We start from the raw sequence: 27,770 nt of genomic DNA on the forward strand, positions 1-27,770 counted from the left end.
CCTCTTAATAATACTAAATTTTAATTATGGAAATACTTTTGTAATATTGATACCTTCAACAAAAGCTATTAGCCCATCACAAACATTATTTAAGTCACTTCTTCAATATATGTTAGCAAAGTTGCCCCAAAATTTTCTTTGAACATTAAAGATACTAAAAAAAGATACAAATTCAAAAATTTTGCGATACTGAAGATTCAGTCAATAAACCTCTCTTCATATTGATCTTTTACAGGACAATAAGCATGTTTTAGTGTATGTCTTATTGGATGAAGAAGATGTGTTTGAAGAATGCACAATTCAGGACAAAAATCTGATAGAATTCTGGCCAAGACCAAGTGTAATGGAAAAACTCATGTCATAAACCTTACAAGGTTCTGACAATGGGAGTAAATATTTCAAAATGATTTACCTGAGTAAAGTATGTGAACCAAACAATGGAAAATCCAGGTGGGGATGCTGAGTCACAGATAGGCGCAACAAAAAGACTGTCACAACTATAGCTTTTGGCCAGCAAGGCTTTCATCAAAATTTTGACAACAAACAAACACATACACACTCACTGAAATGCAACTCACACACACATAACTGCAGTCTCAGGCAACTGAGGCCACACTGCCAAAAGTGTGGCCAAATGTGGCACTGTGTCCTCAGTGTGTGAGTGAGTTGCGTTTGCATGAGTGTGTATGTGTGTGTTTGTCATCTAATTTTGATGAAGGCCTTGTTGACTGAATGCTATATCTGTGAGTCGTTTTGTTGTGGCTATCTGTGACTCAGCATCTCTGCTGCATAGTGAGTAGGAAATTTCCTTTTCATTATAGTGTTAAGGTATGTGAATCGTTGACTTGTGAAGTATCTACAGTTAATGACAGAACTGCTGATACTGAAATAATACTTGATAAGTTATATAACTTTCTTGTTGGAGAAAACCCCTCACTCAGTTGTTGGCCTTGTTCTTCAATAAATTGCTAAGTGCACTTATTACAATAAAGTTTCAGTTTAGGTTTTGTGAGTTTCTCTTTCTTGATTGGTTTCAGGAGCATGGTGGTGTAAGATTTCATTAATACCTTATGGCCATTAGTTAATCTGTTTTACATTCTTTTCCACACTATGTAATTATTATTGTTTATATTCATTTTATATTCCATCTGTAGCACTCATATTATTCTATCCAAACAGAATGGAGTGGGTGAGTAATTCTGTGCTGGAGGCTTTCACAGCATGATAAATGCAGTCAAATGTTGTCAAAATTCTTTATAATGATAAACAGATGTAGTGCAGTGTGCCTCCTGTAAGCAGTTGACAGGCACCCTGCACCCAATCATCTCAATGTGGACATGCTGCTGTAAGTGGTTGTCAAAGAGGCAGCCTGCTAGTGAGTGGCCTTTGCTACCATTGCATACAAAGCAGTCAGCTGCTGCTGTGTCAGGATGGCATGACAGTGTCCTGGCTCAGAAGGCCAGAGCAGATCTGCAGTGACACTGCTATGGGCACATTCTCACACATAATGAACAGGGAACTATCACAACTCCACTGTTCAGTGACTCATGTTACTACAAAAACCCCAAAAGCCATAATTTACTGGTATCTGTCAGCTGGAGAGACTTTCCCAGTGAATCATTCTGCATGTGCTCTCTGAAATCAGTTATTTACTTCTGGGTTCACAGTTGTTTTTTAGTGACCCCCCCTCACCCCCGCCCCCAATACACTTAGTACAGCTGTTATACTTCATAATAATTTCTCCTGTTCTGTCATTTCTTTAGCTAGGACAGATATCTTAGGTGAATTTTCTGCTATCTTCCTCAATGTATGTAGAGGGGCCTGGGGTGGTTTAATTGATGAAATCATGGCCAATGACTCATCTCATGTCTGTGGCATCTCACAACCTTGCTGCTTTGAGTCAGTGATGCATGATGGAAAGACAGGAAACCCTAACTGTAGTATACTTTTTTTTTTTTTCTTGATCCATGTTTTTCTTTGCCAGCACTATACTACTGTTTCCATTGACCTTCTTAGAACTAAATAATGTTCTTTAACTATTGCCCTGGTGGTCACCATGCTACCAGAGTTTACAGTCTTCATCAGTGATTATCCTATTTCCTAGAATGCAATGTAGCTATTGATAGGACTCAGTCTACTTCATATAGACATATCATAAACTACCAAATTCCTACTTCTCTACTTACAACACTCCATATTTATATTTGCCTGTTATTTACACTGACCTAAATTTTATTAGTATCCATGGCCTTCCTCACCTTAGCCGCACATTTTCTCTGCACTGCCTTTCTGTTGGCAATCCCAGAATACTATATCATGAAATTTTGTGCATGGTGATGCAAGTCCAGGAAGATTACTTTGTTTATTCACAAACAGTGCCACTGTTTCATCCTTCAGGCCCCTTCCAGTTACCATAACTGAGTCTATCCTGACATAATGGGAACAGGAGGAGGACAAACCCACAGATACAAGGACCCTTAGAGGGGTAAAAGTCATACACTTGCTGCTATTTGCATTCACTGATATTGCACATGTTGAACCACCATTGCAGTCTCCATCAGCACTCTTCCTGGCACAAAATGTAATGGTGTTGGAGAGAATGGAGTAGGCAAGTGGTTCCCTGCTGAAGATGGGTGGTGGTGTAGACTATGAGGGGAGTCAAATGTTGTCAAAAGTCCTTTACTGTTAACCATAAACGTACATAGTATAACATGCTTGCAGCAAGCAGATAACAGGGAATGGGCACTGTATCCTGCATCCAGACATTTTACACTGGATTTGCTGGGGAAGCAAGTGGCCTTGTCTACTAATGCATTCCAAGCGGCCAGCTCTTGCTGAGTGAGGATGACATGACAGCATCCCAGCTCGGGTGACCTGTGTAAGGCACACTGGCTTAATGAGAGATGGCTTTGGTGACCAGATGACAAGCCCTGGACTGATGGTTGAAATGCTGCATCTGGTGGTGTTGGACCACTGAGGCATAGAGCTGGAAGAACCTCAGTTCATATCTCAGGCCATGAGGCAGCGGTACGATCCCTGGCTGTGGTCTCATTGAGATGGCAGCAGAGTGAAGCAACCTGATGGCTAGCCTGTCAGGCAGTGGTTTTGGTTTGCAGCCTGGCTACATTGATTATAGCTGTGTCAAAAGAGTGTTGACAACACTATGGTAGAGGCTGACACACTACGGGCATTGATGCACAGCCCAGCCATGACAGTGACCTGCTTGGTTATACAGTCAAGGGAGACATGTTCATGGGGTAAAAAGACAAGTACTACCATATATTTCAATCAACTGAAGCTTCCTGAAGATTGGTCTTTACCAGGAGATCTAGGTAGCTATTGAGTAAGTTGTCAATATGCCACAATATTGCAACATTTGGCTGCAGTCCATGCTATGAATATGGCAATGGGCTCACATCTGAGCCTGTATCATTACAATATTGCCTACTGTTATTCAACTGTTCTCTTTTTCTTTGTCTAAATCATCTGAGTTCATTATGGTGGTGGTAATTTCCCTTGCCTCATTTCTCTTATTATTTACCTGTATTTATTTTAAAATATTTTATGGCTTTAAGCTTTGCCTATCATCTCAGTTGCAGCAACTTCCCATGATTTTTTAATATTTCCCTGGTAATCAACTGTGTTTGAACCTACCATTTTACCTTTTTCTTTATATTGAGGAATGCTACATTGAGATGATATGTAATTGTACCACTAACAATAAATGCTTGCAGATTTTTATCCACATTTTGTGCCTATGGGATATCAGTCAAGTGCTCCTTACTTAATGATGATTTAATGATTCTCAGATTTTGCTGATTGGTGAATTTAACTTCTTCTTTGGTGGTCTACTTTGTTTCTGGAGTTGTTCATAACTTCTTCAAAAGAAGATCAACTGTTGATTCTGTGGATTCTTGCAAGCAAATTGTCTCACTTTGTATAGTGATTCCTTTATAATTTAGCTCTTTCCAATGTCCCACCTGAAATTACAAGGAAGTTGTTGTTTATGATCTAGTAATTTACTCATCAAGCTTCATAGTTTTGATTGTGAAGGATAATCTTCTAGTATGTGATATGATTGAAACTAAACATGAACAGCAGTAAGTAGTTGTCAGAAGCTACATGCATGGGTGCATCAATAGCCAAGAATCAGTAATTTGTTGTATTTTAAATAAATGTATACTTAATTATATCTAAAAACACAGATGATGTGACTTACCAAACGAAAGTGCTGGCAGGTCGATAGACACACAAACAAACACAAACATACACACTTAATTAATAGCAGTACTGTTGCCAAATGAAGCACTAACTGTGTATACACTATGAATACTGTTTTATTGAAGTTAAATGAAACAAAACACAGATAATCATCTAAACACATGGCTGTCCAAAACCAGCATGCTTAAACACTAAGGATATCCACAAACATAACAATGTCTTGTTATGAAATTATATGTCACTTATATCAGTACTGTTTCATATTTCAGTCGCAGTGTGTAGGGTGAAGTCCCCACAAATATAATAGTGTTTCCATAATAGTTGCTGATTTGAGAATAAGCTTCTTTCATAGCACTCTACTGAATAATTGCTGTTTAGTTCCTACTCAGAATCTCAATATTGATCATGCATCTCCATGCATGACAGTTCACAAATTGCAGTCTGTGCAAAATGGATACTATAAGGTCTCATAGCTGAGAAGAAACTACCAAACAATGTAATTAAATTTGAATCATCTGACTTGCCACAAAGAAAAAATTATACTTTCTTTGATTTTATAATGGCAGCAGAATAAATACAAACTGCATAAGGGCCTATGTAGGAGAGGGGTTAAAGAAAATTACACTCCTGGAAATGGAAAAAAGAACACATTGACACCGGTGTGTCAGACCCACCATACTTGCTCCGGACACTGCGAGAGGGCTGTACAAGCAATGATCACACGCACGGCACAGCGGACACACCAGGAACCGCGGTGTTGGCCGTCAAATGGCGCTAGCTGCGCAGCATTTGTGCACCGCCGCCGTCAGTGTCAGCCAGTTTGCCGTGGCATACGGAGCTCCATCGCAGTCTTTAACACTGGTAGCATGCCGCGACAGCGTGGACGTGAACCATATGTGCAGTTGACGGACTTTGAGCGAGGGCGTATAGTGGTAATGCGGGAGGCCGGGTGGACGTACCGCCGAATTGCTCAACACGTGGGGCGTGAGGTCTCCACAGTACATCGATGTTGTCGCCAGTGGTCGGCGGAAGGTGCACGTGCCCGTCGACCTGGGACCGGACCGCAGCGACGCACGGATGCACGCCAAGACCGTAGGATCCTACGCAGTGCCGTAGGGGACCGCACCGCCACTTCCCAGCAAATTAGGGACACTGTTGCTCCTGGGGTATCGGCGAGGACCATTTGCAACCGTCTCCATGAAGCTGGGCTACGGTCCCGCACACCGTTAGGCCATCTTCCGCTCACGCCCCAACATCGTGCAGCCCGCCTCCAGTGGTGTCGCGACAGGCGTGAATGGAGGGACGAATGGAGACGTGTCGTCTTCAGCGATGAGAGTCGCATCTGCCTTGGTGCCAATGATGGTCGTATGCGTGTTTGGCGCCGTGCAGGTGAGCGCCACAATCAGGACTGCATACGACCGAGGCACACAGGCCCAACACCCGGCATCATGGTGTGGGGAGCGATCTCCTACACTGGCCGTACACCACTGGTGATCGTCGAGGGGACACTGAATAGTGCACGGTACATCCAAACCGTCATCGAACCCATCGTTCTACCATTCCTAGACCGGCAAGGGAACTTGCTGTTCCAACAGGACAATGCACGTCTGCATGTATCCTGTGCCAGCAAGATCTCCGGATCTGTCCCCCATTGAGCATGTTTGGGACTGGATGAAGCGTCGTCTCACGCGGTCTGCACGTCCAGCACGAACGCTGGTCCAACTGAGGCGCCAGGTGGAAATGGCATGGCAAGCCGTTCCACAGGACTACATCCAGCATCTCTACGATCGTCTCCATGGGAGAATAGCAGCCTGCATTGCTGCGAAAGGTGGATATACACTGTACTAGTGCCGACATTGTGCATGCTCTGTTGCCTGTGTCTATGTGCCTGTGGTTCTGTCAGTGTGATCATGTGATGTATCTGACCCCAGGAATGTGTCAATAAAGTTTCCCCTTCCTGGGACAATTAATTCACGGTGTTCTTATTTCAATTTCCAGGAGTGTAGAAAAACATTGTGAAATTATCAGCCATGCACAAAGTTTCAGTCATAATGCTCTATGATTCATAATCTATTCTGATACAATTTCATGGAATCAGTCAGTAATCCCTTAATTGTAAATTCTAACATATATTCTGACTTTTAAAGCATCACAGTATGAGTCCAACTAAATGCACACATACAGGGTGAACGTTGATAAAACCAGCAAACTGCAGGGACAGGTTCCTGACGAGAAATGGAGGAAAAAAGATCCTATTAACATGTGTCAGAAATGGATGGTGTGCGTGCAATAACAACAGATCATCACATAACACAGCACAGAACTGCTTTGCATTCAAATCACAAAAGATGTTCAAAGTGGCCTCTATGCACCTGACAAAGATAGTCATGCAGGATACACACAATCATACTTTACCTTACACCTTGTTGGGGGACCACTTGCCTGGAGCTTGTGCTAGAGTTTGTCTCAATATCCTGCAGAACCCATGACCAAACAGATGCCCAAAAAGTGCTTGAAATGTTATGTGATACGGTTGGTGTCTGTGAGGGTGATACATCCCTGGACACATATTTCCAGTTAGGAATCTATCCCAGCAGTTTTTCAGTTTTATTAATATTCACAAGCAAAATGTCTGCTTGTGTCTGTGTATGTGCGGATGGATATGTGTGTGTGTGCGAGTGTATACCTGTCCTTTTTTCCCCCTAAGGTAAGTCTTTCCGCTCCTGGGATTGGAATGACTCCTTACCCTCTCCCTTAAAACCCACATCCTTTCGTCTTTCCCTCTCCTTCCCTCTTTCCTGATGAGGCAACAGTTTGTTGCGAAAGCTTGAATTTTGTGTGTATGTTTGTGTTTGTTTGTGTGTCTATCGACCTGCCAGCACTTTCGTTCGGTAAGTCACATCATCTTTGTTTTTAGATATATATATATATATATATATATATATATATATATATATATATATATATATATATATATATATATATATATATATATATATATATATATATATATAAAAGTGTCATATTCATGGTCTATGGAACAAGTAGTAATCTAATTTAATCAAACATACATTCTCAGTATTGCTCTTAAGCGGCAGTCATTCCGGTCTGGTTTGGTACTGTCTAGCTGCATACATCCTGAATCATTTGTTCCCCAAAATGGTATTTCCTATCTTGCCAACAGCAGGGTGGTTTCTGCTATGGGCACAAGTCTTTGACTGTCACCTTGTTCATCTGAGTGATGACTTCTCTTTGTGAGTGAAGTTGACAGCAAAATTATCAGCTACTAGAACATTCATTTTGTGGTAATGACTTTGCTCATATTTCCTGAATTCATATTTCCTAAACACTTCATGTGCATCTTTCCATTTTGTAAATATCCTGTATACAAGCACACTAGGGTTTTTGGTGACTATCCTTTCCAGCTTGTTCTTTACCAAACACAATGTGATACTTACACAGGGCCCATTTACTTTTGTAATGAGTACATCAACAAAGCATAGTTTCTGAGGCTTTGTGATAGAAAAAGCAAAATCTTACCGTGGCATTCAGTGCTCAGTAACAAGCTTCATTGTCAATTCACAGTCAAGAGGTCTGTTGTTTATGTAAGCACCAGCATCAAATTTATCAAATGTAGAAGCAAGAGAGGAAGATGTACCTGGAACATCCAGATTATTCATTCCCCTGGACGTTCTAGGTTGGATTCTCTGTCATTAATTCAGAAGCAGCAGCCTTCATACAATTAGTTGATTTATCAACATGATCTAGATGTGCATGTTTTCTTGTAATGAAGTTCAGTATTGATCCCTGTTCTCCTTTTATTTTCCTACTTCACCTAGAAAATACTTGCAGCACCACTTATAACTCAACAGGCAGCCAACTGTCTTTTTTTCTATAATAGAAACAAAAAATTCCACTTAGTCTGTGTAATGAAGCACAACATGACAAGATCCAAATTTCATGGGTACCACTTAGTGTTACCAATGTAAACTAGCACATAACGATGATCTTTATTAACTTAGAAGATATCTGTTTTTTGTATAACGCATTTCCAAAATAAAGTGTGCATGTTGGGGATTATACTAAATGTAATTAACCAGTGTTCATAATAAATGGAAAACACATAGTGAAATTAATCATACTATTTGTTAGTTTATAAATTAAGAACATTCCCTACCTGCATTATAGAAGTGTACTCAGATGTGTAATTATGTAAATCAGCTTAAAATTTTACAGTGCAAGGAGAAGAGCCAATTATTCTGTAAAATAATTAATGGCGCATAATACTGCATAGATCCATGGCATAGCTCACTTAGATTACTGTGGGATCAAACTGAAGTCTGAAAACTACAACATTATTAGAATATATATATTTTTTCATGATTGTTTTGGGAGCAGATTAACCCCCACCCTCATTGCATGACACCCACCCCTCCCCCACCCCAATCCACCAGCTACAGTCCAGCTGTAGCATCAAAAATTACATAGCCTTCACGTGGAAAAACTACCTTGTGTGAATTCGATTAATGTGTTAAAAAGTTCACTGGCACAATTCAGATATTTTTTATAGTTTCTTTATAGTTCCACCTTTCTGCCCTTATACCATCTAGGAAATCTCCCTCTTTGAATCCTACTTACCTAAGTAACAGGACACATCTCATAGACTACAACAATGAAAATTCATACTTTCTGACTATATTCTTCTCAGATGATATGTCATTTTGTGGAGTAATTCTTCAGAGACCAAAAAATGTTTTAGTTGGCTGGGAATAGAAGGACATCAGGTGCATGTCTAAAATTTCCATTGCTCACATTCCTTGTAGGCCTTTTCTTATACAGTTAAATATACTACCAGTTCCATCATCCTTCTTCATATACAGTTGCCAATTACATAAAATAAGTATTGAGTATTGGCTAAGGCAGTCTGTAATGAACATAATGCCCATCACATATTAAAGATGTATGAAAATTATCAGTTTTTGAAAATATAATGTAATTGAATAGATAAAAAGTCTACTCATCAAATGGCACCAGGAGAAAAACACATGCAATGGTTAAGTAAATGTGCAAGTTTTCAGAGCCAATGGTTTCTTCTTCTGGCAGAAGAGTGGAAGAGGTAGGAAGAGAGATGAAATTTAGGAAATTGGAAGAGTTCAGAAAAGTTCCCAAGAACCCCAGTTTAGGGGAGACTTATGGGATGTGATGCAAAGGAAACACTGGCTGTTGGGGACTGAGTCTTCCCTTATCATCCCATCAGTAAGTCTCCTCTAAATGTCCCCAACAACCTTTTCTTCCTATCTTGTCTGGTAAATAGCCCCTGATCCAGGCTCCTGGTAAACTTTTCCAAACTTTCCCCATTTCCCAAACCTCTCCAGTTCTTTTCCTTCATCCCTCCTCCTGCCCTCTGACTCTTCTCCCAGAAGACTGAGGCACTGGTTCTGAAAGTTGGCACACTTATTTACCTTTATATGTTTTCTCCTGCCACTACTTGGTGAGTATATTTTATAGTTATCCAATTATTAAGGATAGATATACCTATAACTAGATCCAAGAACACACAGTGTAGTTATGAATTTTACATATAAAGCTTTTTAAAATACGTTATTTTCATAGGCACATTATGTCTTGCTAAATATCCCCAAACATAAAACATGAAAGTGTCTGAAAAAATAGTTTCCAAACAGTCTAAAAATCTGAAAATTGTTCAAAAGATTATCTTAATTTCTAATTAATTCACAAGATTAGTTGTGTTGTCACACAAAAAATTATGTATCAAAGAACTTTCATCAACCACTTATAAAAAGTAGGTGAGCTAGTGATATATGTTTACACTTTGGTGATCATTTTCAAAGTAAAATTTCTTATTTCAATTTGAATGTGTGATGTTTATGTGTAGTATTAGCTATGAACAATTACTGTAATTTGAAGTTCATTAATTTACTTTAAATAACCAATTTAACAGTATTAATATACACTCCTGGAAATGGAAAAAAGAACACATTGACACCGGTGTGTCAGACCCACCATACTTGCTCCGGACACTGCGAGAGGGCTGTACAAGCAATGATCACACGCACGGCACAGCGGACACACCAGGAACCGCGGTGTTGGCCGTCGAATGGCGCTAGCTGCGCAGCATTTGTGCACCGCCGCCGTCAGTGTCAGCCAGTTTGCCGTGGCATACGGAGCTCCATCGCAGTCTTTAACACTGGTAGCATGCCGCGACAGCGTGGACGTGAACCGTATGTGCAGTTGACGGACTTTGAGCGAGGGCGTATAGTGGGCATGCGGGAGGCCGGGTGGACGTACCGCCGAATTGCTCAACACGTGGGGCGTGAGGTCTCCACAGTACATCGATGTTGTCGCCAGTGGTCGGCGGAAGGTGCACGTGTCCGTCGACCTGGGACCGGACCGCAGCGACGCACGGATGCACGCCAAGACCGTAGGATCCTACGCAGTGCCGTAGGGGACTGCACCGCCACTTCCCAGCAAATTAGGGACACTGTTGCTCCTGGGGTATCGGCGAGGACCATTCGCAACCGTCTCCATGAAGCTGGGCTACGGTCCCGCACACCATTAGGCCGTCTTCCGCTCACGCCCCAACATCGTGCAGCCCGCCTCCAGTGGTGTCGTGACAGGCGTGAATGGAGGGACAAATGGAGACGTGTCGTCTTCAGCGATGAGAGTCGCTTCTGCCTTGGTGCCAATGATGGTCGTATGCGTGTTTGGCGCCGTGCAGGTGAGCGCCACAATCAGGACTGCATACGACCGAGGCACACAGGGCCAACACCCGGCATCATGGTGTGGGGAGCGATCTCCTACACTGGCCGTACACCACTGGTGATTGTCGAGGGGACACTGAATAGTGCACGGTACATCCAAACCATCATCGAACCCATCGTTCTACCATTCCTAGACCGGCAAGGGAACTTGCTGTTCCAACAGGACAATGCACGTCCGCATGTATCCCGTGCCACCCAACGTGCTCTAGAAGGTGTAAGTCAACTACCCTGGCCAGCAAGATCTCCGGATCTGTCCCCCATTGAGCATGTTTGGGACTGGATGAAGCGTCGTCTCACGCGGTCTGCACGTCTGGCATGAACGCTGGTCCAACTGAGGCGCCAGGTGGAAATGGCATGGCAAGCCGTTCCACAGGACTACATCCAGCATCTCTACGATCGTCTCCATGGATGAATAGCAGCCTGCATTGCTGCGAAAGGTGGATATACACTGTACTAGTGCCGACATTGTGCATGCTCTGTTGCCTGTGTCCATGTGCCTGTGGTTCTGTCAGTGTGATCATGTGATGTATCTGACCCCAGGAATGTGTCAATAAAGTTTCCCCTTCCTGGGACAATGAATTCACGGTGTTCTTATTTCAATTTCCAGGAGTGTATTTTCTCTGTGATTAAAGAACTCTGCCTCTTAATTGATTTTAACACTGCAAGTAGTTTCCTTCTATCATAATATTTATGTACTTAATGTCTTTTCCAGGTTATAGGGATCACAATGGGGTTCTGTCTGGGACGATCCCTAAAAAAAAGGAAGCAATGAAGGTATCAGACAGTAAAATGAGACTTTTAGGATGTACACTAGTAATTATTGCTCATTTCTTTGGAGCAAATTGCATTAGAGAACATGTAATTTTTAATTTATTGCAGAAGCTGTGATTTTCTGTTCCTGAAGCTTTTGTGCCCTTTAAGAATGATTGATGTGCAAAGAATGCCTTAAATGGTCATTACATAGAACCATGAAACACTCTCTTAACAAAATTCATAAACTTTTCCTTGTAAATGAAAAGAATTTAAATATTGAAACAGAAATTATATTTTTTAAATAACTTAATGATCTCACTTATGAAAGTCTATATGATACTGAAATGAACAACAAATCATTGTTGTACCATATCTAGATGAATAAGTTTAGTTTTGTATCACTTGCTTTAGTGAATTAATGTGCATTTCTCACCTTTCATGTGGGTTACTGTACCTCTAGTGCCTATATACACATGGTGTATCTGGATGTACACAGCTCATTAAATAGTGGTTTAGCTTCTCACAATTTGCATTTCAGTTCTTCATCTCTATTGCTCCATCCATTACTAAATTAACAAATCTTGAGACATTCTCCTTACCTTCTTTTTCTACTGCTCTGTTGTAACATGTGCTACTGATCATCACATTTTATGCAGTAAAAAGCTTTAAGCTAACAGTGATAGAAAGTGGAGAACAGAATGCTCTTCTCTGTCATCAGTTTCACTGATTCATAATCATCCATATGCTTTGCTTTACTGTGACCATTTAATGAGCGAAAAATCTGCTGACTCCAGAAACAGTATTTCCTTTGTTACAGCCACTTGTGTTCTCAAACAGAACTGTTTTTATGTAGCAAGCATATTCAGAAAGTAATTCATAATACACCCAGTGGCTCTTATAATGTATTGCTTTGGGAATAGCCTTTTAACTTCTGCCTCCTGCCTCTTACATAGCTCTAATTCAGTAGTGAAAGTACAATGATATGGATGCAAGAGGAATTATCCCTACTCTCTCTTCCTTCATATCTATTTCTTATCCTCTCTTTGCCTCTTATGACCTCTGCCAAATCAGTATTAACTCCCATTGACACCAGTGTCATTGCCATTAGCATTACCTCTACTTTGACAGCTACTACCCTTTCCATGACCATACAGATTTTCTTTACTCTCTTGACATTTGAAGTATGAAAATATATTGCAGTCTGATACATACATAAAAATCTGTCCTAAAATAATATCTGATGCTACATATGGTCAGCAAAAACAACAGTCAGTAACAGGGATTCTCAATAATTCATTAGTTATTCTATATGCTTCGTATTTCTGTATTATCTGACTTAAGTAACTAGTCATAGTTACCAAATTTCAAATTTCTATAGCACAGGTAAAGTTGAGTGTGACAACTAAAAAGTCATGTGATATATTAACAATACCATTATTGTCTATACATCTCATCTCAATCCTTACAGCTTAAGTAAATAATAAAAAATTACATCTTTACCTCACTGCTTTTTCTATGGCAGTTCCATCATATTAAAAATCTGTTTGAGTCTAATCTTATAAGTAAATGTTCACTAAATGTCCACCTTTACTTAAAAAAATTAAGACCAATAGATATAAACCTTTGGAAGATAAATGTTTTATACACACCAACAAATGCATTTACTTTCCATGGATGATAAAATCCAGATCTACATCAACATCCACATCTCCAAACCACTGTGAAGGGCATAGCAGACAATACTTACTTATGCTTATTTTCATCTCCCTTTCTTTACTGGATTATTCTACATTTCTCCGTCTTTCATAGAATCACTTTTACTTCAGTATTCCTGCTAAAAACACAGTCGTCAAATAATGTTTTCCTTTATAAAAATCAATTTTCAGTACAATTCTTCTTCTATATTGTGCCACCCTATCACTTATATGAGAAATCTTGAACATCAGGAAAGTACTGTTAAATAGTACTATTGAATTATTCTTTAAATTCCACTTTGCACACTGTAATTAGCTTAATTTTGTTCTTGCAGTATTTATGATTGTAGTAGTATTTTGGATTCCTCTCTGAACACTGATTCTTCAAACTTTGTGGGCAGCAAAAAACATCTGTTAAACAAATTACCCATGTTCATTTATAAGTAACTTTTTATCTGGCTACATATATGTTGATAGAGAAACCTGGACATGGCTAAACCTCGTGATGAAATAAAGAACTTCATTGAGGAATTAATATACTTCATTTTTACTTATTTATTTTTTTCATTTTTACATGTGCAACATGTTAGTATAGTATATACACTGTATAGGCACTGTGGCAGAAAGAAACACTTGTTCTGTCTGTGAAATTTGCAGTAAAGTTGTCAGACAACCCGATTTAGGGGATGTTACAGAAAACAGTAAACCTGCCTCCATAGCCTGTGTGGTGGCACTTAACTCAGAGATAAGCTGATTCAAATCCTGGTGGTGGATGAAATTTTCACTCCAGTATTTGACCAGCAGGGGCAGAAGAGGTGGTGCCATAAGGTTTCTGATCACTAGTCTTGGCACCAATTTCCTGGGTCAGATTTCTGATTTCTCCACAGTGTTACATGAAGTGAGAACATGTGACACTGTTGATGGTGACGCATCCATCAGATGGGGATTTAAACTTGGTGGGCCGCTTAGGGCTTTTTGAGAGGAGTAGGCTATATGCCAGCACATGGTTTCACCTCTCCCTCCTCTTTGTCCATAACAGCACCACCCCAAGACTACGCAATACAAAACCTCATCACAGTTATCCACATGACACAGGTACACACTTTACACTTCATAGCAGGTTGGAGAAAGGTAACAACAAACAACCTGCACTAGGACCTTGTGATGAGTAGTGATGCAGGATTCCTCCTACATCTGCTCCTCCTACACTCTTTCTCTGAGTGTGCTTGTGTATATATATAAAAACAGTGATTGAACAGAATACAATATTAGAAAACATACACATACCAGTTGGTCAAACTTTTCTAACTAAAACGGTTGTAAAATGTGTAACTATGTAACACCATTATATCTTTTCATGTGAGTGGTTGTCAACAGATTCCTATGAAAGATGGAAGAATGTTCTAGGTCATTTATTTTAGAAAGTAGTAAAGGCTGTTTTTTTTACTAAGATAATCAAACTATACTCACATGTTGAACAAAATTTCAGACACTAACTTATTTTATCCAACAACTTTTTAAAATACCAAAACTACTTAATTATAGCTGATCAACTTATAGACTGGGAATAAATAGTGGTAAAAGAGGTATCAAGGCAAAGTAAATTCTATGAATTTGAAGTTAGTGACAGACAAATGAAAATCCAAGATCTGTAACTCAAAAACTTGTCCTTGATTTAAATGTGGTTGCATTGTATAATGAGTCTTGAGCCATAGTCATGCATGTCAGTATTATAATTATGTTTCACAGTGTCTGAAAATAAGAAACATAGTAGAAACAGAACATATGCCCAAATGTAAATCAATGTAATACAAATGTATATTAAAAACAGTTGTAAAGGTTGTTGTAGTAGCTCCTAAAATATTATGTTAGAAGGTGTAAATCAAATTTATGTGTAAAATAGATGCAGACTCTTGGCCACTGTGAAAAACTTATTGTCTAAATGCTTTATTATTTTTGTTACCTACCCAGTGTGCTGCTCTTGATCATTTCACAAACTTTTTACACTCCATAGTTTATGTTTGTACTGATATAATTCCTTTGTGTTGTAGTGGTTTAAAAGTTTTTTCTTGTATTTCACTTTGTACATACCTGCTAAGTAACATGTCCACTGCTGAATGAAACACATTTCTGCTCATCTATCAGTACCAGAACAGTGCTGTTTAGCTACACATCCTTCTAAATAGCAAATACTATTTACTTATCACAGGCAATGATGAGCAGTTGTTCCATAATCATCTCACTCCCACTCTCTGAGACAGAGAGAGAAAGAGAGGGGGGGGGGGGTTTACATGCTACAGATCAGTTAGTGCCCCTCCCCCTCCATGATATACATTCTTTTGCCTATGTCAGTTATCCCTCCTGATACACCCTGTATACAAAATTCTGCACATGAGTGCTTCTGGCCCCCTTTTACTTAGTGCCCCAAGTAGCAACTTGTGTTGCTTGATCCTTAAACCAGCCCTGTGTGCACAGTTTGAAGAGCAATGCAAGCTTGGAAGCTGAACTACAGTGCTCATCTTCTAGTTTATATGTCTGTCCACTATTCCTCTATTTCACTAAATTTTAAGCAAATGTTGTTATTTCATGGCTTGTAAAGATATACATATTTAAGGACAGTAATAATTAAATTATTAATTAAAACCATATTTTAAATTTTTATTCCTTCTAAATGGAAACTGTCTAAATTTTTAATAGTGTTCTACGTGTATGCAGTTGAGACTTAACAACTTGAAAACTGTTATGTCTTCTACTCCAATCAACAACTAATTTTTTTCTAATTTCTATCCTATTTTCAATACTGCTGCATATGTCATGTGTAGTAGCAGAATATACTGGTACATCAATAATTCAAAATGTGATTTAGGAATAGTTCCATTTAAATTTATTGTCCAAATGATTAATTTGAGTATACTTATTCCATTAAGATACATAGTTTTCTTTAGCACATCATTCATTAAAAGATATGGCTAACTGAAGTAGTGATAACAAGATTGTATGGAACATATTTTGAGCTAATCAGCAGAATCTGAAGTGTACAGTAGTTAGCATTCAATGAAAAGCAGTGGTTCCACTCTTTCTGTGAACAGATTTCAAAATTAATTAACTTACTAGATAATTAATGATGAAGATGCATACCAATACAGACTTGTCCATATCGTAGTTTACCTCCTCAATAAAATTATTTATGGACCAATAATGGATGATTACAACAACAATTATCTGACTAATCTTCATCATTATTTTGTAGTACCACATTTCCAAAACTTCTATTCTCTTCTTGTGTTGACTATTTATCATCCATGTTTTAATTCTGTACAAACCAACACTACAGAATAATACCTCCAGAAAAAACTTTTTAATATTTAAATTTATATTCAGTGTTAATGAACTTCCCTTTTGGAAATGCTTTTATCTGATAGTGAATCTGTATTTTATACATTCTTTACTTTAACAATTATTAGTTATTTTGCTGCCCAAACAACAAAATGCAGCTACTAGTTTTAATGTCTCATTTCCTAATCTAATTTTCTCAATGTTGTTTAATTCAGCTCAGTTACATTCTATTACTTTCACTTAATTTTTCTTGAGATTCACCTTACAATCTATTTTAAATACACTGTCAATTTCATTCAATTAATATCCTAAGTTCTTTGTCATCTCTGATAGAAAGCAAATCTCAAGGCTTTAATTTCTTCTCCCTGAGCTACAATTCTGCATCCAAATTTCTCCTTGGATTCGTTTATTGCATTCTCATGAAACAGATTGAACAACATTGGGGATAGGTTACATACCAAGCTACCCCTTCTCTTTCATGTTCTTCAGCTCTTATAACTGCAGTCTTATTTCTGTATATGTCATAGATAACCTTTCCCATCCTGTTTTTTTATCCCTACTACCTTTAAAATTTAGCAAATGTATTCCAGTCAACATTGTGCAAAGCTTTATCAAAATCCACAAATATTACATTTCTCTGCAACCCATAATGATCTTTCCTGAGTTCAGCTTCCTCCAGTTTTTCCATTCTTCTATATATAATTTGTGTCAGTATTTTCCAGCTATGACTTAGTAGACTGATGGATTGATAATACACACAAAACGCATCAGGCAGCTTTGGAATTGGAATTATTACATTTCTCTTGAAGTCTGAAGGATTTTCACTTGTTTCATATATCTTACATAAGTTACAAGCTGGAAATGTTTTGCTACGGTAAGGTCTCCAAGAAGTCACAAAAATTCTGAGTGAATGTTGCCTGCTCCAAGTGGCTTAGGTCCTTTAGTGCAAAATGCTTTGGCAAATTCTTCTTGCAGTATTGTATCCCAATTTCATCTCATCAGCTTCCTCTTCACTTTCTACACTATTCTATTCACATTTGTTTCCCTCATATAGTCCTTCTCTGTATTCGTTCCATCTTTCCTCCTTCTGTTATTTGCTTAGTACTCTCTCTAGCTCATCATCTCAGCTGATAATGGTGACCACGTAGCAGATGAAGCAAAGAATATCTGTTACTTTTGAAGCAAAATTAAGCTACATAGAAGAAACCAGGTATAGAAAACGTAGACTATCACAGGCAAAGTGGGCATTCCTTGCTGAAAGGAGTCTACTAATGTCAAACATAGCTTGTAATATGAGGAAGAAATTTTGAGAATGGACATCTTAAGTGCAACATTCTTTGGTAGTTATCATGGACGGTGGGAAAACAGCAAAAGAGGAAAGCTAAAATTTAAGTGGACTGATAAGAAGAGAATTGAGGAGGTTCTCAGCAGAACTGGCAAGGAAATGGATGTATGGGAAACACTAGTTAGAATAAAAGACAAGGTGGTCAGACATTAGTTACGACAGCATGGTACTAGAGGGAATGTAGGGGCAAAAACTAGACCATAATAGATATTGTAATACATCTAACAAACAGCTGAGGACATAGTGTTCTGATATAAAGAGATTTTGTCAGTGTTCTATGTTTCTCAGAACGCTGGTTAAAGGCAGATCAGATTGCTTCATTTACAATACCAGGCTACACACTTGCGAACTACTTCTGTAGAAGAAAATACAAAAATGGAGGTACTGCTATTTTAATTAAAAGTGGGTTGAAATTCAAAACTATTGGTAGTATTGATTGTTTTCAGTACCTCAATACAGAAAGAGAATTTGAAGCAACATTTGTAGAAGTCAGTGGTGCAAATACAGTTTTTCGTGTGTATCTACCTCTCTCCAAATGGGAACTTTGAGGTATTTGTCAATAAACTTGAAATATTACTAAATAGGATACTTGTAGGCTAGAAATCAATAGTACTGTATGGGAATTTCAATACTGACTTCCTTGCAAAAAGCAGGAGAAAAGACCTGTTGCTCAAACTAACAGATGCTTTCAATTTAAAACAAACAATTACAAACCCAATAAGAATCACAAAAACTTTTGCCACTGCTGTGGACCAAATACTTGTTAACATACCCTACCGGTATGCAGCAAAATGTGTAAATACCAGTTTTAGTGATCATGAAGCTCAAGTGGTAACCCTCTTAGACTGTTCACTACCCAAATAAAACTATAAAAGAACTGTGACTGCAAGAAGTTTCAACACCCAATGCATAGAAACATTCAATCACTTGTTATCAAGAAAAAGGTGGGAAGCAGTTTCTCAGTCACATGACACCAACAAAAAGTTTACAAAGTTCTGTGACATCTTCAACAGTATTTCCTCTCAAAACATGGGTGGCAAGGAACACAAATCTAAAAGCAAAGTCAAGGATAACAAAAAAATTGAGGTGTCTCCTGTACAGCATGATCAGATAACCTGTAGATGTCTGAGACAAATAAAATACAAATATGAATAAAATACAATTACAAATATAAAACTGTTCAGCTACAGAAAAAAAACCACAACATATCCCCTCTCCTTAACAGTTGTATCGCGAAATATACTCAGGTGTATAGAAAACACAGACATCGAGCAGAAATAATAGCCAATGATGACATTATGCCAGAATCAGAAAATAAAATCCCAACAATCTGGAAGGTAATAAAGTAGGAAGAAAATAGTAAGAAGGAAAATATGAAATGTGACAACAAGAGAATTAATGCCCTGCAGCAGATTGCAAATCTCTTCAGGCATTACTAAGAAGACAATACAAAAAATCTAATAACTAATGATAAGGAAGATAGCCCAATTAATCAACAGAATAAAGTAAATTCTTGCCCCAGTCAATCTATCTCTAAGTCACATCCCTGAATGAGATCATTCATATAGCAAAAACCTTTAGAGTGTTTGTGAATTCCTAAGGGACTAAACTGCTGAGGTCATCGGTCCCTAGACTTAAACAGTACTTAAACTAACTTACGCTAAGAACAACACACACACACACACACGCCCAAGGGAGGATTAGAACCTCCGGCAGGAGGGGCTGCGCAATCTTTGAAATGGCACCTCTAATCGCGTAGCCACTCTGTGTGGCAAAATCTTTAGGAAAACATCCTCAGGAGTTGATAGTATTCTGGACTTCATCATAAAGGAATGTATTATAAACATTTCAATACCACTTGCAGAGATAATCAAGTCATCTTTCTCGACTGGAACCTTTCCTAACTGGCTTAAAATTGCGAAACTGATCCCTGTTCCTAAAAAATGTGAAAAAGCAAATTTGGAAAACAACAGAGCAGTCTCATTATTATCAGTCTTTGGCAAATTCATAGAAAGAATCATGTGTAACAGATTAATGGAATTTCTGGATAAGAACAAAATCCATGCTGAAGCCCAAAATGGTTTACGTTGAGTGCCATATATAATTTATTACAAAATGCTCTAAAAGCACTGGATAATAAACAATGTGCTACTGGTATTTTCTTATATCTAAGCAAAGCTTTTGACATTTTGGGCCACAGAAACATTTTGGAAACTCTCAAAAAGTACGGCATTAGGGGCACGGCACTCAAATCTGATAAACCAGAAACAAAAAGTAGTAATAACATATGAACTAAATGATAGCACTAGAACATATTTTTCAGATGCGGGAATAATCAAAACTGGAGTCTCTCAAGGGTCCATTCTTGGGCCTATCCTTTTCCTTATATATATATATATATATATATATATATATATATATATATATATATATATATATATATATATATATATATACTCCTGGAAATTGAAATAAGAACACCGTGAATTCATTGTCCCAGGAAGGGGAAACTTTATTGACACATTCCTGGGGTCAGATACATCACATGATCACACTGACAGAACCACAGGCACATAGACACAGGCAACAGAGCATGCACAATGTCGGCACTAGTACAGTGTATATCCACCTTTCGCAGCAATGCAGGCTGCTATTCTCCCATGGAGACGATCGTAGAGATGCTGGATGTAGTCCTGTGGAACGGCTTGCCATGCCATTTCCACCTGGCACCTCAGTTGGACCAGCGTTCGTGCTGGACGTGCAGACCGCGTGAGACGACGCTTCATCCAGTCCCAAACATGCTCAATGGGGGACAGATCCGGAGATCTTGCTGGCCAGGGTAGTTGACTTACACCTTCTAGAGCACGTTGGGTGGCACGGGATACATTCGGACGTGCATTGTCCTGTTGGAACAGCAAGTTCCCTTGCCGGTCTAGGAATGGTAGAACGATGGGTTCGATGACGGTTTGGATGTACCGTGCACTATTCAGTGTCCCCTCGACGATCACCAGTGGTGTACGGCCAGTGTAGCAGATCGCTCCCCACACCATGATGCCGGGTGTTGGCCCTGTGTGCCTCGGTCGTATGCAGTCCTGATTGTGGCGCTCACCTGCACGGCGCCAAACACGCATACGACCATCATTGGCACCAAGGCAGAAGCGACTCTCATCGCTGAAGACGACACGTCTCCATTCGTCCCTCCATTCACGCCTGTCGCGACACCACTGGAGGCGGGCTGCATGATGTTGGGGCGTGAGCGGAAGACGGCCTAACGGTGTGCGGGACCGTAGCCCAGCTTCATGGAGACGGTTGCGAATGGTCCTCGCCGATACCCCAGGAGCAACAGTGTCCCTAATTTGCTGGGAAGTGGCGGTGCGGTCCCCTACGGCACTGCGTAGGATCCTACGGTCTTGGCGTGCATCCGTGCGTCGCTGCGGTCCAGTCCCAGGTCGACGGGCACGTGCACCTTCCGCCGACCACTGGCGACAACATCGATGTACTGTGGAGACCTCACGCCCCACGTGTTGAGCAATTCGGCGGTACGTCCACCCGGCCTCCCGCATGCCCACTATACGCCCTCGCTCAAAGTCCGTCAACTGCACATACGGTTCACGTCCACGCTGTCGCGGCATGCTACCAGTGTTAAAGCCTCCGATGGAGCTCCGTATGCCACGGCAAACTGGCTGACACTGACGGCGGCGGTGCACAAATGCTGCGCAGCTAGCGCCATTCGACGGCCAACACCGCGGTTCCTGGTGTGTCCGCTGTGCCGTGCGAGTGATCATTGCTTGTACAGCCCTCTAGCAGTGTCCGGAGCAAGTATGGTGGGTCTGACACACCGGTGTCAATGTGTTCTTTTTTCCATTTCCAGGAGTGTATAACCTAGATGTGAGTATAGAATCACAACTAAATATTTTGTTTGCAGGTGACACAAACATCCTTCTTACAGGGGAAACACAAACACAGCTACAACAAAACATAAATAAAGTCACAGACCAGCTAAATTACTCGTTTGGTGGAAATAAACTAATAATAGACACTTCCAAAACAACTGTGTTTAATTTCTGTTTGAAAGGGGAAGCTTGCAACACTTTTGTGACAATAAATTCCAGTGGGGAGAACACCTCCAGTGGAAACAAAATTTTTAGATACCGGTATATGGCTTCAAAATTATTTTCAATAGCAGAGACATATAATACAAACAAATGAGACATTGAAAAAAGTATGCTACAGTCTACTCTTACTTGCACACAAAGCAAGCTTCCACACAGTTAAAATTGCATAGTTTGCCCAGTTCCACAGAATTCTACAGTGTGGAATTATATTCTGGGGTAGCACTGCTGCTGGGTCAGTAATCTTCCCGACAAAAAGGAGCTATAAGAGCAATGCACAATGCAAAACAGACTAACTCAAGTAGGCCCCTCTTTCAGAAGTCTTCCATTCTCCCTCAAAATTAATTGTAAATATGTAAGGGAAACTATCAAAGTGACAAATAAAAAGTCTAATTTACACGAACATTATACCAAGCAAATGTTCAGTCAGTAAGGAGAACAACCTTTAAAACCTCCAGTACAAATAGCACAATACAAATGCTCAATAGTCTGCCACATAGAATTAAAGTTATTTATTCATTTTCTATGTTTTTCTATGTTTCTATGCCTAAAGGCATTCTTATTAGATCACTGCTTCTACTCAATGGCAGAATTCTTAAACCATGTGAAGTACAACAGACATGAAGCAAGAATATACAAAAACTACTACTGTTAAAGCAAGATCAAATATAATGCATTTATTGTACTATTACAATAAATGTTTAAGTTAAATGTAACATAAAGATTAGCACATGAGTTGGCATGGTGATGGAAGAAATAAGTCAGAAGATTGATGACAAAAAATATGGCATCTATCTATCTCCTAGACATGCATGACTAATCTTCCTCTAGGCACTCCCAATTTGGCTTTTTATACCTTCTGTGAATGTCATCTTTTAAATACAGTATTCCTTTTTCTCCCATGATTTGTTGAACTTCTGTGTTATCTCCTTCTATTAATTAAATTGAACATTTCCTGTGTTATTCATAGATTTCTACTGGGTTTTGTCTCACTGTGTAGTTGCTCCTATGCTCCCTACACTTTCCTACCAATCCATCTGGTACTGTATTTCTATTTCTTATTTCAGTCTATGATCTTCTTGACACTTTCAGTAATTTCTTGTTGTTTCAACATATCCAGGATGAATCTACTTACTTTCCTACCGTTCTGCAGTTTCTTCAATTTCATCCAGCATTTCATAACAAATCAACTATCTGCTACCACAGATCTTTTGTAGCTTTAAAATTTCTTTTCTAATTCTCTGTTGAAATATAACAGGGTGTAACAGTTAATTGACAAATACCTGTACTCATCTTCATGTCTCAGCGATCTCCGAAACTGCAGTAACTGTAAAATAATTTTGCGAGTATCTGCTCCATCAAAATTTGCTGCAACCTGCTGAGTTCTTGACATTGCAATTAATGATTTGGTAGTGCCAAGAGAAGTTTCAAGAAATTCAGGTTGACACAATGTTCTGTTTCAGAATTATGTATTCAATACGTAAAACTGTGACAAAACTGGATCACAAAAATCTTTCGGATAACTGAGGCCATGACGGCTGATTCGACGCCGTGGGCATTTATTTCCAACAATCACTGCTTACGTCATTCATTATTAGAAACAGAAAATTCACGGATTATGATCAAAAACTTGCTGGTATATACTGACTATCTTTATCCAGTTACGCATTAATTTGTTCCTGTCACACTGCAATATAAAGTTTTACAAGGATTTTAGCCTTCTGTATTGAAATTCATAAAATGTGATCGATAATAATGCTTTTTATTATGTTGCTTATTTCATGACGATTATTTATTGGAAAATTTTCCTAACATGTTTATGCGTTTATTCTATAAAAACTAACGAAAACTAGTTTTACTTTTCCTAAAAGATATTCTGGAATTAGAAAATGAGAACTGTTTATGTTTTATGTTCAGGTATCGATTAGTAAGAGTCCGACCAGCGTAGATTTGTATGCTTGCTAAGGTTGAAACCAAATTAATGACAGAAGTGTAAGTGTAATAACTTGAGTTCTAAAATGACCAGATAAATGAAATAAGGGTTTTACAAAATTTATGTAAGCCTATAAATGTGGCAGCTTGACCCCTCAGGTCAACAGTTGGTTCGTTCTTACGCTAACGACAATGTATTGGTACGTTTCACTGTCTTACCATTATACAGGGTGATTCAAAAAGAATACCACAACTTTAGGAATTTAAAACTCTGCAACGACAAAAGGCAGAGCCAAGCACAATCTGTCGGCGAATTAAGGGAGCTATAGAGTTTCATTTAGTTGTACATTTGTTCGCTTGATGCTAAGATGGCGACCGCTCAACAGAAAGCTTTTTATGTTATTGAGTACGGCAGAAGTGAATCGACGACAGTTGTTCAGCGTGCATTTCGAACGAAGTATGGTGTTAAACCTCCTGATAGGTGGTGTATTAAACGTTGGTATAAACAGTTTACAGAGAATGGGTTTTTGTGCAAAGGGAAAAGTTCTGGACGGCCGAGAACGAGTGATGAAAATGTAGCACGCATCCAGCAAGCATTTGTTCGCAGCCCAGAATTGGCTGTTCCCTCAGCTCGAACAAGAAGCACAACAATTCATATTTCAGCAGGATGGAGCGCCACCACATTGGCACTTATCTGTCCGTAACTACCTGAATGTCAACTACCCGAGGCGATGGATCGGCCGCCAGGCAGCCCGTGACAGAGCACTTCATCACTGGCCTCCAAGAAGCCCTGATCTTACCCCCTGCGATTTTTTCTTATGGGGGTATGTTAAAGATATGATGTTTCGGCCACCTCTCCCAGCCACCATTGATGATTTGAAACGAGAAATAACAGCAGCTATCCAAACTGTTACGCCTGATATGCTACAGAGAGTGTGGAACGAGTTGGAGTATCGGGTTGATATTGCTCGTGTGTCTGGAGGGGGCCATATTGAACATCTCTGAACTTGTTTTTGAGTGAAAAAAAACCTTTTTAAATACTCTTTGTAATGATGTATAACAGAAGGTTATATTATGTTTCTTTCATTAAATACACATTTTTAAAGTTGTGGTATTCTTTTTGAATCACCCTGTATGATCTACCTGAAACTGTGTGGTGTATCCAAATCTATGCCATATGTACAAACTTTATTCATCATTCTTGAACAAAAATTGACAATGATTAAATTCTGCTATTTCCATTTCGTTCCTTTCCCATAGTTTATGCAACAGATAAAGAACAAGATAGAGCACAGAGTCAAGAAATACGAAGAGAAAAAACAGCACACATCAGAATCTACTCTGATAGTTTTGGAAGAGGGATGGCTACAAAAACAAAGACCCTGACGACTCAAAAAAACATTAAAATTGAAGGCATAGTGAAACCTGGAACAAAATTCAACCAGATCCTCACCAACGCTGAAGACTGCAGTGATTTGTCATGGAGTGACTTTGCAGTTCTGATGGTTCCAATGATGTATACCACAATGAAACAGCTGCAGCAACAACAGCTCTGAAGATCTCACTGGGCAAGTTAACAAACACAAATATTGTATTATTTAAAATACCTCACTGTTACGAGTTAATTGAAACATTATGTGTAAACAGAGAAATAACCAAACCTAACAAATATTTTGAAACAATTTGCAAACAGTTTAAAAATGTAATGCATTTAGATATTAAGGAATGTATCAGCTGTATCCATGAACCCTCTGACAATTGTAACTACTTGGGAACTTATCATAGAAGACATGGTCAAGGCGTAAGTGGAATAGGAAAGATACAGCTGGCCCAAAAAATACTTAGTATGGTAAATAACAAATTATCTTGTATCAGCAATTTGGAACATATGTCTCAAAACTCTGAACCAGATGAGGGAAACGTATAAGGCTGACCTAGCCTGAAATATGTGAGACTTGGTCAAAACCTGAAGGGGACACTAAAGTGAGCTGTGCACGAAACCTTGGTGGCTTGACTTTGCTGTATAAGAATGTACAAGGACTAGGCAACAAAATGTGTGAGCTGGAAGTAATTTTACACTGCAATCTTAAGGAGGTTTCTGTGCTGTGTATCAGTGACCTGGCTTCAGGACACTCAGATTTGTGCAGCAAATATACCAGACTTCGATTTAACAAGTAGCTTTTGCAGGAAAACTGATAAATGTGGAGGTGTATGCATCTGTGTTAGAAGTAATGTTAAATCTAAAGAGGCAAAACTTAGCAAGGTGAAGTGCGTAGAAAAAGATTTTGAATGTTGTATTTGTGAACTAACAGACTGTCAAACTATCATTGCTTGCATCTGTAGGTCCCCATAAGGTGACTTTACACAGTTCTTATACTATATAGATGATCTTTTAAATAAATTGAGAAGCAGGTCAAAATGCACAATAGTTCTTGGTGACTTTAACATTAATTTTAACCAAAGTAATAAGAACGAGGTAAAATTATTAAATCTGTTTAACACATAATCATGCAACATACAGTGCAGGAAATTACCAGATACGGGGATGGGTCTGAAACAGCACTCGATCAGATATTTACAAACAAGCAAAGCTGTAAGTACAATATTGAAGTAAGAGATACAGGCTTTTCTGACCATATGGCTTTAAAAATGATGATAAGGAAGGAAAACAATAAGAAATACACAGTCACTGAAAAATATGTACAAAGAAGACTTATTAATTCAAACAACATAAGGGTAATAATGATAATAATAATAATAGCTTTATTCAACATCGAATGGTACACTGCACATGTACAAAGAAACAGTAATGATTAAAGTTGTTTGTACAATACACAAGACACATTCTTCTGAATACGTCATTAATTTACCATAAAATTACAATAAGGTGTTTACTTATTTCTATTCACATAATTTCACAAAGCATTTGTTGTTCTTCATATAAGTATGGTACTCTTCTAATGTGTAGAAAGGGTGTTTTACTAAAAATTTCTTAAGCTGATGTTTCAGTTTAATTGTAGGAAGAGCCATGACTGCTCTAGGCAATGCATTAGCTAATTTTATACCTGCATACTGAGGCCCCTTTTCGTAAAGTGCTGTTCTGTGGCTGCCAATGTAAAATCTTTCTTTATTTCTAGTATTGTACTGGTGGAAATCTGAATAAGTGTTTGGGTGCAGTCTTTTCACAAGCAATATGGCTTTTAGAATGTATGTGTTTATAACAGTTAACACCTCTGTTTTTGGAAACAAGTTGCGACAAGATTCCCTATATTTTGCTCCACAGATTATTCTCACACCCATTTTTTGAAGAATGAGTAGCTTATCTAGATTAGCTTTGGTTGTTGCCCCCCAAATTTCAATACCGTAGTTCAAGTGAGAGGAGAAAAGAGCATGGTATGCAGTCTTTAGGACTGCGGTGTCTCTACAGAACTTGCTAATAGTACTGATTGCAAATATATTTTTTGACAACTTAGTTGCTAGAGAGTCAATATGTGTGTCCCATTTCAGGTTGCTTTGGATTGTTACACCAAGGAATTTTACACTAGACTCTTTCTTTACCAATTCGTTGCCCATGTATAATTTAATTTCATTATTG

The 27,770-nt window shown here is 38.9% G+C and overlaps 1 protein-coding gene across 4 annotated transcripts in view; it reads left to right on the plus strand.

Annotated features, from left to right (window-relative positions):
• Nucleotides 1-25,679, plus strand: part of LOC126248650 (leukocyte surface antigen CD53-like) — a 177,318-nt gene extending 151,639 nt beyond the window's left edge. For 3 of the 4 annotated variants that reach the window (XM_049949860.1, XM_049949840.1, XM_049949871.1), the window contains one exon: nt 11,716-15,322. Coding sequence is in view for 3 of the 4 variants with exons in the window: in XM_049949840.1 (XP_049805797.1) it covers nt 11,716-11,775 (60 nt within the window). In the remaining variant the exon portion in view is untranslated. Of the gene's footprint in view, nt 1-11,715; nt 15,323-25,435 lie in introns of those variants that run through there. The other variant, XM_049949849.1, reaches the window with a different exon arrangement.
• The last annotated feature ends 2,091 nt before the right edge of the window (nt 25,680-27,770 follow it).

The sequence above is a fragment of the Schistocerca nitens genome, chromosome 1, assembly GCF_023898315.1.
Source record: "Schistocerca nitens isolate TAMUIC-IGC-003100 chromosome 1, iqSchNite1.1, whole genome shotgun sequence".
Classification (NCBI taxonomy): Eukaryota; Metazoa; Arthropoda; class Insecta; order Orthoptera; family Acrididae; genus Schistocerca; species Schistocerca nitens.